At 40.9% G+C, this 12,170-nt stretch overlaps 1 protein-coding gene across 3 annotated transcripts in view; it reads right to left on the bottom strand.

The window, feature by feature from the left end:
• jakmip2 (janus kinase and microtubule interacting protein 2) overlaps positions 1-12,170 on the bottom strand; it is a 37,640-nt gene that overhangs the window by 4,506 nt on the left and 20,964 nt on the right. For 2 of the 3 annotated variants that reach the window (XM_050040538.1, XM_050040539.1), the window contains exons 5-22: positions 11,183-11,392; positions 9,035-9,133; positions 8,724-8,870; positions 8,483-8,623; positions 6,869-6,925; positions 5,745-5,867; positions 5,424-5,552; positions 5,005-5,088; positions 4,426-4,488; positions 3,944-4,042; positions 3,221-3,322; positions 2,906-2,959; positions 2,753-2,818; positions 2,586-2,654; positions 2,240-2,317; positions 1,972-2,022; positions 1,286-1,438; positions 1,036-1,101 (exon numbers count right to left, since the gene is read on the bottom strand). In XM_050040538.1, the coding sequence (XP_049896495.1) occupies positions 1,036-1,101; positions 1,286-1,438; positions 1,972-2,022; positions 2,240-2,317; positions 2,586-2,654; positions 2,753-2,818; positions 2,906-2,959; positions 3,221-3,322; positions 3,944-4,042; positions 4,426-4,488; positions 5,005-5,088; positions 5,424-5,552; positions 5,745-5,867; positions 6,869-6,925; positions 8,483-8,623; positions 8,724-8,870; positions 9,035-9,133; positions 11,183-11,392 (1,791 nt within the window). Of the gene's footprint in view, positions 1-535; positions 613-1,035; positions 1,102-1,285; positions 1,439-1,971; positions 2,023-2,239; positions 2,318-2,585; positions 2,655-2,752; positions 2,819-2,905; positions 2,960-3,220; positions 3,323-3,943; positions 4,043-4,425; positions 4,489-5,004; positions 5,089-5,423; positions 5,553-5,744; positions 5,868-6,868; positions 6,926-8,482; positions 8,624-8,723; positions 8,871-9,034; positions 9,134-11,182; positions 11,393-12,170 lie in introns of all 3 variants that reach the window. The other variant, XM_050040540.1, reaches the window with a different exon arrangement.

Below are 12,170 nucleotides of genomic sequence, written 5' to 3'. Positions count from 1 at the left end.
AGGAAGAATGAGCAGACCAGGGTCAAATAATTACTGCCTCTGGAAAGCACTGAGCGTCCCAGTGGTCACATTATGGTAATAAAAGCATCCTGTCTCAAAATATGACTATAAAACAGTTGGACTGCTGGTTCCTTTTTCTTTCCCTCCTATGTGACGATTAAGTACAGGTCAATATAAATGTTATGACACATCATTTGTGTAGAGTTTACTGTACAATACTCCCACTGACTGATTTGCTAGGACACTATTTTCACTTAAATTTGCTTTTATTTAATAGGTACGATGAATAAATACTAAATTAGATTACTTCAAAACTTTTTTTGTCAAAAATAATAATAAATTCCCCAGCTTTTATTCTGAAGGTCAGGCATCTTGACTGAGCACTTGTCAACGCCAATTCAGGCTCTGTAGCCAGAGTACTCCCAGCCAAAACACTTGCTGTGCAAGTTCTGTTTTAATTTAAAAGTATTTGACCGAGGTCCAGAAGAGAGACGGCAGTGGTCTGAACTTTTTACTCAAAGCCCTCAGGACTCACCTCTGCTACAGGACACGCCAAAGACTTCAAGGCCAAAGGATAAAGGCAAGAGAAAAGAACAAGAACAGAAACAAAAACTGGAGAAGGAGAGAAAAGAGATGAAGGAGGGACAAAAAGTGAGAGAGTTAGAGGAACACTCCAGATATGTTAGTAACAGCAGAGACAGAAACAGAGGTTCACTGTACAGGGAAACTGGATAGTTACATTTGTGAGGCTCTACTTCTGAATATTAAGAATCTAATGTGACATTGCTGTATCTCTGAGCTTTAGTGGTGCTTAGTGGTTTTGTTCATAATGTGAAAAGAAACTAAATAGAAATACACTCATAATTCAATTTAAAATTGATTCCACAGGATTTAGGCTGAAAATCCAATAATCATGGCTGCCTGTAAGCAAAGATATTTAAACTAATGAACTCGGCAGCATTTCATGGTTTGTGTTCAAGCTTAATTAATGTATGCATCAGCATTTTTGTTACATAAGAGTAGAGTGTGACCTACCTTTTCCTCCAGGTCTTTAATCTGCCTCCTCTGGATTTCCGTCTTGTCTTCAAGGTCACGAATTCTCTGCAAATATTCAGAGAGAAAACTGTAAGGAATGTGTCTTCGCAGACAAAATTATCTCTGGCCAAGAGAAATTTCCCATTTACAAATTAAACATACAAACCTATTTGTACGAAGAGCTCTATTATCACACACACGCACAAATATACACAGATTTACTGTATCAGCAGTACAGGCGTAGACGGACCTGGTGTGCCTGGTGCAGCAGCTCCATTCTCTCCTGGAGGATCTGGCAGTCGTACTCTCGACTCTTCCTCAGCATCTGCCTCCTCAGCTTCTCCACCGCCGTCCGCAGCTCGTCCCTCTGAAGCTCATCCAGAGGTTCACCATACTTTATCACCTAGAGGAAGAAGACAGGCATCAAACACTCTGCGTACCACAATGAATGAAAGCACTAAAAACGCTTCAACACACTTATCTCTGGTCCTACATTTTTTATCAGTACATCAGCACTTTTCATATGAGAATAGGATTCCAGGAAACAAGATTCCTGGAGGATGTCGAAACGCCTCACAGGAATTTTTCCTGCCCCTGTTTTCTTAATGTGTGTTCATAATTGTCTCAATAGTCACTAGTGTATTCACTTACAGTTAACCCTGCAAATTGGTCATGAGGACTCCATGTAAATGACACAAATGTTCCAGATTAGTTGGATGTGCATGATCACAAGGATGTATATCAAAAGCACATTAAAAGCACTTATACTGTGACGCACTTCTTCACATTTACAGTCATGTCTTCATTTGATTAACCCCATCCCCCAGGGTGATGTATAAAACAGTAACCACTGAATTATTACGTGTGTGTGTGTGTGTGCGTGCGCGCAGTAATTTTCATAACAAGAAGACTGTAACATGTGGTGATGTGAGGCACCTTATCCTGTTGCAGGGCGTTGTATAACGTTGCTTCCAACTCCTGGATTTGCTGCCGGGAGGAAAAAAAGGGCTGTTGTTACATTTAGTGTTGTAAACACAAAAAATACACAACTTTGTATCCGGGGCCTTACCCCAGAAAATAAATTATAAACCTTGTAGGGACCTGACTATTCATCCCCATGTGGGGGATAGAGTCCCAAGAGTGACTGTGAACAGATATGGTCCCCACAAAGTGATGTATACCTGAGACACATACACACACGTACCATGTACGCCTGGTCTAGGGCCTGTTTTCTGTAGTCCAGCTCCTCTTCTAGATATCCTTTCTGTTTACAGAACATCTCCTGTAAAGAATAAGCAAGTCAGCAGGAAAAAGTTTAAATTTTTTATAATACTCCAGGACTGCAGTGCAATACATAATACTTGATTTAAACCAGTACTACTTCGGTCTAAGTGCTATGGGGAATAGCAGGTCTCCTGTCATCTTTATTCATATCAAGATGGACTAGAGTCACTGTGGGCCATTACAAGTAAGAAAAAAAGTTTATTCAAGCAGGAAGCCACCGAGGTAAACAGAAAGGTGACATCATCCAAAAAATTGTTGCGACTGACCATCTCTATTTCCAGGTCCATCATCTTCTGGTGCAGCGCTGCCTCCGTCCCCTCAATCTGCTGAATCCACTAGAGGGCAACAAACAGCAAAACATGAGTCAGCACAGCACAAACTACTCTAACTTATCATGTTATCAGAAGGAACATAATATGGTCTCCAAACGTACCTTTTCTGCTAGTGACAAAACAGTGCTGGCCTGGATAATGGCCACTTGCTCCTCATTTCTTAAGTTCTGTACAAAAGGGAAAAAACAAACTTCTATTAAAAATGTGCCTGTTTTACAGTCATATGTTGATATGTTAAATTCCATGTGAATTACCCCGTTGTCTCCCAGAATGTCTAGAAGTTTGATGAGGTCTGGTATGCACACGTCCTGTAAAGAAAACAGAATAAAAACCTATGTAGACCATACAAAAAACGTCCTTTAACTTCAGATTCTATTGATGTTTGCTTGTTAAGCTTGTACTGAAAACAAAAATGTGGCACGCTCTTAAAAAAAAAAAAAAGAAATACAAAGCATGGGTTTTCATAGCACACATAATACTTTTGGGATCTGTCACAGTGGGAACTCATGCTTTTATACTTCATGACAAATTAGTATAGTTAAAGCAGAGGAGTCCTTCTCATTGCGTACCTTGACCCCCTCTTTCATACAGTAGATCTGCAGTGCACTGACTCCCTCAGAGAATGGATGCATCCTCAGGTGGTTGAATGGTGGGGACCTCCTCTCACGCTCCTAAGACAACAGAAGTATACATTTCATTGCACAATGACTCCTGCTGACTCTGTGTTAGACCTGGATAAAACAGTTATTGCAGATTTGTTGGCTTAATTAAGACTGTACTCAGGTTGAAATCAATATTGATAGTCAGAGATGAACACATTTTCCTGCATTAGTCCTTGTTTCCACTTGTGTGACTTATTTCTTTTTCCAGTGATGATGTTTAAGTTTCAGTAGGTGGTGCTCTTTGCTTTGTTCAGCCATGAAAATGCTGACTACCCTTATTTCAGACAAATTGCTGCTGTCATCTGTGAAAGCATCACAAGCAATGATAAAAGCCTTTAATTAAAATTAAGGTTAAATCCCTGTGATGTTGCATCCATTCATTTCAACACTCTGACACATCTGAGCAATCTGTTCTCCTTTCTGCTCACTAGGTGGCAGCTCAGACCCCCACAAGCTGCCGTCAGTATCTGCACTGCAGCACAGAGGGAACACAAAGACTGCTGTCAGCCGGTTATCAGCCTGACTGACAGACTGGTGGGCCGCCTGTTCACGTAGCTGAATGGCTAACTTGACAGGATTTCAACACAGCTGCTTCAACAAGGGCATGGTAGGAAATTCTGTCTCACTCACTTCGAGCTCCAGTATCCTGAACTCCAGCAGTTCACTCTGGTCTTTGGAGTCTTGCAGCTCCTGCTGCGCTCGATTGCACTCTGACTCCATCTTGTCCACCTGGACACCACAGAGAGTCAGAATTAATTTAGTTGTTCACAAATTAGACTGTAGCTACAATTTGTTATGTAATATGATGGAGATAAAGAAGCAGCTGGGTGAGTCATAACTGTAAGAGACAACCTTAACACTGCAAGACTTAGCACAATGCTAATTAGCAAATGTACCATCTGTGACAGGCGCCATCAGACTGACAAAAACAAATTCTAATTTTTTCAGTAATACCAGTGCTGTGCAAAGAACAAGGTAACTAATCTTGGGACAAAACAATGTCTATCAGCAAAACATAAATACACTTCTGATCAATCAAATTCCGTAAATGATAATTATCAACAGTGACAAACTCTTTGGTGATTAGGTAAAACAACTAAGTTGAGTCTAACCTTCTCCAATAGCTCCTGATTCCTCCGTAAGAAGAGTTGCTTCTCCTCCACCCATTTGGAGTCCTGACAGCGAGGACAGAGACAGTTGATGCATTAAGCCATTGAAATAAAGCAAATATATAATTTAACACAGTTGTTAAGAAATTAGAATAAAGACAAATTCCAAATCTAGAGATGGCATGGCAATGAAACAACTGGTTACGCTGATGAGAGGACAGTAGGAAAGGAAGGGAAGTCATTGGTACAACTACCAATATGTTGATTTGTTTTCTTTCAATTCAACCTTTATTGTTGTTGTATATATTTCCCTGAATGAAGTCAGGCACATTTCATAAACCTTGTGCTGTGTAACAACCAAAAAGAAAAAGTGAGTAAACTTCACATAGATGCCTAGATGTCACACACACAAATGTGTATGCACACATTACATCACATTAAGACACGCTATGTGATACATGTTTATTTGTTAGAGGGTGTGCCTCTAATCTTTATATATTGCTTGTTGTTCCTTTTGTTTTGTCCACCACCCTATGTTCGCATTCACCTGCCTTGATTCATGTGTATGCTCGTGTGTCCTACCTGCCCCTTCAGGGTCAGTTCCTTCTCCAAGTCCTCTATTTTGGCTTTATACCTGAGCACATCTGCTTGGAGCTGCTCCTGAGCCTGAAACATGAGCAAAACAAACAATCATTACACACTATAGCACACTATAGTTACTCAAGTGGGGGTCCCAAAGGAATCTGTTCTGGTATTCACTTAATCATTAATATTCCTTTTGGAAAACCAAACAACACAATGCTGAACTTTGAGAATATCTGCTGTCAGACTTCCATAAGCACATTGCTTCGGCATTTCCATTGTTCTGAGAGCTTGACAGGCGACCAGTGCCTCGTTATGGTTGGGTAAAATTGGACCTTGGCTGTTCTAGTATAGCGAAGGGTAAACTGTATCTTCATTAGGACAGACACGAGGTAAGAATATTTGGTATGTGTATGTACCTTGGCCTCCATCTCAGCGTCTAGAATGCCCCCTTTCTGTTCCTGCAGCAGGGCATAGGCTCGCTGTAAGGCCTGATACTCTCTGGTCAGCTGACGGAAACGCAGCTCCGACTCCTCGTTGGCTAGACCCTTGATTGACACACAGAGGTTAAAGGTCAAAGTCTGTGGCTGACTGGGCTTACAGTACATCCCTGCTGAAATGTAACTGAAAAGATCTGATGGAGTATTAAAACAGAATACATTCAAGATATTGATTGAAATCTAGTCACTGTGACACTCCTTAGCTTTCTTTGCGACTTGACAAATGAGGCGAGTTCTTACATCCTCCAGGTCTTCATCAGGAGTAGCAGGAGTTCTGTCCATCCGGAACGACGCCACTGATGACGTCTCCGAGTCCATAGATTCTTCATCGTACCCAAAGAAGGTGTCTACTACGATGTGCCTCTGCAGAGGAGGGAGTTGGAAGATTTATAGATCTAGTAACTGATGGTGACTGTCAAGCAATCAATATGCTTCATTAACATGACCTTAGATCAAATGCTTCGGTGTCCCGGAAAACCTTTCCATCTCCTTTCCTTTGTATTCAGCTAATATTCTTGTTCTATGGCGTGCGGAAGTAACTGATTAAGCAGCAAGATTGTCATTTAAATGTGAATTAAACTTGCATGACAACATTAGTTTGTCATTTTTAACATTTATTACTTCACACTGCTGATTCTGCTCATCTGGAATCTGTGAAAACAGGTCACACTGGAGTTACATGACTGTTTGCTCAAGATAAGAAAACAAGTCATATGAAATCATATGCTCTGCTGACCTTAAATGGTTTTTGTGTTTTATTCTATACTGACAAGTCAAATGCTGCTCAGCTGACAAGCTATCTATGTTATTTCTTGAATCAGATCTTGTTCTTGGGAAAACTATACAATGATGCATGTCAGTCTATCCTGTCAGAGTCATGCCCTCTTCCTTCTGATTTCTGGGTTTGGTAATCAGGTTTAATGTGTGTTTGAGAGGTTACAATTTCCCACAACTGGTGATCTAATGTACTCCAGCAACAGGTGTGAATGTTGGTTTGAACTAACTGGCAATTCTGACATTACTTCAAAGTCTGATGGTGAAGTTGTTTTTAAAATTTGTTTTCTTTGCTACTGCATGACTCCTTACAGGTTCTGCTTCTACAAGGCTCACTTGACTACACACAGAGCCATGAAAATACCTTTAACAAAGGTTTAAAAAGAGTAGTTTTAACACAAAGTTGGAAACGATCTTCACAAAAGATACCCCTTAGCTTCTCAATAATACCAGCTCTTCAAAAGTGAAGAAAGATTTAATTGTTTTCTAAAGAATACACTGTCGCTAATTATATGATTAAAGGTTTTCTATAACAGAAACCAAACTAAGTGCACTTCAAGATAAATAGAAACAAATTTAATTCTCACTACCTTAATTGGCCTTGAACTTCTTTTATGCCTTTTCTTTCTTAGTAGTTTTTCTCGGTCCTGGAAAGACAGACAAATAGAAAGAAGATACCACATTTCTGTAAGATGATCATTTTTTTCTTTCTGTTCTTTTTAAATTACAGAAAGAAAAATAAATCAATGACAATACAACAGTGAAAGAAGCAGCTTCACACAGTTCATTGAGGATGTTAGGAATCATAGGATGTTGATGGAGTTAAGTTTCTAACTCCCAATTCACATGTCAAAAGTTTTTTGGTTATCAAGCCTGAGCTTTGGGTTTGCAGTTCGATCATTGAGGATATTCATTTATTACTAGTCCATACCCGGGGATGTGTTACGTATAGAGGAATAAGAAATCAAAGACAGTATATTAAAAGAGATGCAAAATCAGAGCACTGTAAATGCACTGTGTAATAAATATTAATGTAAGACAAACAATGCACACTATATTTAGAAACATGCTTCATGGCAAAATACATGGTGCATAGTTTTGGCTGACGGCACGGAGGCATGCGTGTGTGCGGGGCCGTGCGCGGGCACACAGGTACACACATACAGGTTTCGATCCACAAGTGTTGGAGATGAAGGCTTCCCAGCCAAACTGTGGTCCCACCATTGCAGGTGCTTTCGAAGTGGTCTCTGCGCATGCGCAGCTCGCACTGCTAATGGTGCTCACAGTATGACTGGGTAGTGGACAAAAACGCGAATATAAACAGTAGAAATGTGGGAAAAATGCTAAAACAGCATTGTGGCTGTCTGCACATGACCAAGATGAAAGCGTATGTGCAAGTTCAGAGAAGTAGGTCAAAGCAGTGAGGAGGAAAACGGATGATGACAGACAGACGGACGGACAGACGGAGGGAGGGACAGAGATTTCTCCATTTAATAGTATGATATCTGTAAAATCAGCTATATCGAGTGCGTGGTTACAAGTAAAGATGTAAAGCACACGTTGTGTCATGATATAATATTATATCGCTTCTATGGACAACAATATGATATTTGCAAATATTTCAAAGTCTACCACGCTATGCTATGATTGCGATTCAGTTAAATTCAGAGGCCTGCGATCCATGTGAGACAATATCAGTAAATATCCTCATTGTTTTTTCTCGGCTGCTTACCATAGTCTGCCTGATTCCAGGCCACTAGCAGGGAGGTGTGCTTGGACAGAAATGGTGACACAGACGTGTCATGGGAATTTCAATATAAAGGCATATCTTAAAGATAATGATCGGTATCGATATTTTCACTTTGCATTGATGATATAAAATTGTTGATCACTGAATCAATAAATTGATCCACATCAATGTATTATTATTATTATTGATTACAAGTACATTGTACATTCAGTTGGTGCAGCAACAGTGGTGGGAATATAATATTCCAGAAATATAATTTTTTTTATGTTTAATGGTCTAAAAATTTTAAATTCTTACACTTTTCGATATGTATATCTATATATGTATGTGAAGCATTTCCACATGAGTTCAGGATCAACTCTCATGGTCCTGACTGTCTATGCGAACTACTGAAAAAAACAAAAAACAAAGACATGATGATTCACACCTTCATTACATAAGTAAAAAAACATACTCTTGTCAGCTCATCAATCATGCTTTGTTGCTCCAGGACTTGAAGCTTGAGAAAGGCTATTTCCTGGTCATCGTGTGCTTGGTCCAGGTCATTCAGAGACTTCAGCTTCTTCAGTGGAGGATGGGAGCTGATCTTCTCCTTCTGTGGACACACAGCACCCATCTGTAAGTCAGCCTCTCCCTCTTGCTAAAAAAGTGCTAATGGTATTCACTGTACGATAATAATATGATTCTGTGCTGACCATCTCATGGTTCTCCTTGGCCAGGCTCTTGAGTTTCTCCTCCAGCTTCTGGATAGTGTGAGTCAAATCATCATTCCTTTTACTCAGCAGCTTGTTCTTGTCCAGCAGGGGCTTACACTGCTTCTCTGACTCTCGAACTCGCTTTAGCTGGTGGAGAGAAAGGGACACAAGGATAGATTAAATTGAGACAGACATGAGGAAGGTGGACAGCAAACTACGGGAGCTGGGAGATTTAAAGGAAAGGCAGAGAGTGGCAGAAGGAAGAGAGAGCAGGAGATACATAATTTTTAAATAAATCATTTTGTCATTACCAGTTCATTCCTCTCATCGACCAGCAGTGAGTTGCGGTCCTCTAATTTGCGTATAGTCGAGTTGAGTTCAGCAATGCGCCTCTGGTTTCTCCTCATGTCCTGAAACAAGCAAACAACGATTTCTAATTTCACTAATCCAATCACTAGCCAACAAGGAAAGAAAAGGAATATAACATCAATAAGAAAAATAAATAATTACGAGTTAAGATATACATAAGGCGCATAAGAATAATTACATTAAAAGGATAATATAAAATCAGTTAAGAGATAAGTTTTTAGCTTTCTTCTAAAGACATCTAGTGAGTTGGCTTCCCTGATATCTAAAGGTAGTGTGTTCCAGAGCTTAGGGGCGTAAGTAACAAAGGCTGCATCCCCAATTTTCCTTTGACTGTTGTGGGGAACCTCCAGTAATCCAGCAGCAGATGATCGAAGTGTTGTTGGAGGCAGATAGTGAATAAGGGAGTTAGCAATGTAGTTTGGTCCTAGCCCATGAAGTGCTTTGTATACAAGGAGGAGGGCCTTTAAGTCAATTCTAGCTGTTACAGGAAGCCAGTGTAGGGCAGCTAAAACTGGACTAATGTGCTCTCTCTTCCTGGTTCTGGTTAACAACCGAGCAGCAGAGTTTTAATAAGCTGAAGTCTCTCAGTTGTTCTTTTAGGAAGGCTGGTAAAAAGTACATTACAGTAGTCAAGCTAATGGAGCTAATTTCCCCAGATTACTGGACAGCTTTTCTCTTTTTATTTTGGGGCCAACTAACAGGATTTCTGTTTTGTCTTCATTTAACTTATTGCTCATCCACTTGTTCACTGCCACGAGACAGTTAGTGATGGAGTTTATCGCTGCAGCATCATTTGGTTCAGCGGATATGTACAGTTGTGTGTCATCCGCATAGCTATGGAAGTTCACGTTATGCTCTCTGATGATGTCACCAAGTGGCAACATGTATAATGAGAATAATAATGGACCAAGACAACTCCCTTGTGGAACTCCATAGCAGTTGTCATGTTCCTTAGACACATGATCTCCTAGACTGACATAGAACTTTCTCCCTTTGATATATGTTTTAAACCAGTGTAGTACACAGTCAGAAAGACCAACCAACTGTGTGAGAGTGCCAGCTGTCTGTCTGTGTGCCCTGTCCTTTGCATTTATCCACATATTTTTGTTAGAATAAGGCGTCCCAAGGGCGTAACGAAGGTTGGCGCTGAGCAGTCTGGAGCCAGTGATGTTTGGGTTAACTCCATCTGGCTGGAAACGATCCTTACAATTCCAAAAGATATTGAAATTGTCACACCTACCACATTAGAAGTCGGTGTTATGAGCATGTTGCAAGACGACTCCCATAAAAACCATCTAAGAGCCAACAACCGTACCACTTCTAAATCTAATGTGTTTGCATCTCATGGACATTTAGTGCACATGTCATGAGTCACCACATAAGCAGTGGGTCAGGTCATGAGCTGACACGCTTTAATCCTGACAATTGTTATGTTTTCTTTTTTTGACTTTGAGCTGATCATGGGACTTGAAATGCTGCATCGCATCTCTCATGCTTCTGGCAAGTTAAAGGGAGCACAAAACAAATTCAGAGCGCCACTCAGTCTGCGAGTCAACATTTGTGCAATCCATGCATGCACTTGATTCTGAGTCTGCTTTCTCAATTGTCCCCTGCTGTTTTGGCTGCTTCTGAGCCCTTGAGATTGTAACACACACCTACATCTGGATGTCATAGTCATGTCTTTTTCAAGGTTAAAGCCTGCACTAGGAAAGTAAAGTCACTTTTTGAGTATATTGCTTCTCTGTAAGGAGCTGTTGGCGCCCATATGACTGTTTAAGAGATTCTGTGCTCTCAGTTTGAGTTTGCTCTCAGGGGATTCAGACTGCAAATGTGAGTGTGAGCAGCTTTGATCATTACGAGCATGAGAATCCCTATTGCTGGCTCAAATGTAGTTACACAAGTCTTTTACATGCTCAAATCAAGGGTTACAAAACTAGTCCTGGCACACTGGCACTTCAGCTACAAAGTGGTATTCAAGAGCTAAAGCAAGGAGGAAAAAGTGGAGCTCAAGAGGAAGGAAGGTTCGCAGTTTCTCTCAGTTGATATGAATGAGTGAAGCATGAAACTTCTTGCTATTCCTCTCTACTTACTGGGCTACCACAGTGCTCAGCTCCATCTCCAGCTCTGCCTGGGATTTCTCTTTTCGGACTCCCCAGGCCGCACTCAGCCTCCTTGACGAGGAACAGCTGTTCGTCCAGGGCGTCCTTCTGAAGCTGGAGCTTCTGTAAGAAACCTGCTGTTGACTCCAGTTCCTTCTCCAGAGCAAAGATGGTGCGGTCTTTAGATTTGATTTCATCCACCTACAGCGAAGGAGAAGGACATAGTATTACAGAAAATGCTGAAAAGACATTATTTGCTTCTGTTGAAGGGTGTTCTTTCATTATCATTATTTCCAATGCCACTCTGCTAACTTTTATCATTCACCTTGTAAAAAGACAAGGACAGTTATTAAGCTGAAAGTCATGTGACTCAAGAGAGTAAAAATAGCAGACATCTGGTTCCTGCTCTTCCATTACGGGTGTTGGGATTCACAGGACCACAGATGATTTATCATTTGGTAAAATCATCACTGATTTCAAGGCTTTTTCCTCTGCATGCTCTTTGTCTTCAAACAAAGAGAGCTAAGTGGCACCCATCTCCACAGGAGGTCTCACCTCACACCTCAGTGAGACTCAAGTCCCAAAACTTGATTGGACAAGACCTTTTACAGTGACATGTGACTCTGTGATGTCACAGGCATTTTTCATCACAATTTTTTTTGAGTTTGAACGATGCTGCGATTTAGCCAATCACAAAGGAGGGGGCGTGGCCGAGACGTGCAGGTGTCCCCAGGAAATGTGTACCTACAGAAACAGCAAGCTCTGCGTCCATAGCGACCGCTCCACCCAAAACGCCGTCTCATGAAAAAAATTATTTTTTCCAGCGGATGTCTTAGTTACAACATGATTGAGCTAACTGGAGTAGTTTCATGTCGTATCCGACAACGGGAGGCTTTTAACAGATGACGTCCTGATGCTAGCTTTGCTAACTGTCCCTGTCAGCTGCAGCCACTGATGCTTTCTAGACATCGTGATTTCC

The sequence above is a fragment of the Epinephelus moara genome, chromosome 3 (genome assembly GCF_006386435.1).
Source record: "Epinephelus moara isolate mb chromosome 3, YSFRI_EMoa_1.0, whole genome shotgun sequence".
NCBI classification, from domain to species: Eukaryota; Metazoa; Chordata; class Actinopteri; order Perciformes; family Serranidae; genus Epinephelus; species Epinephelus moara.
Note: the sequence above shows the minus strand (reverse complement) of the source record. Positions and strands in the feature narration are given on the sequence as shown.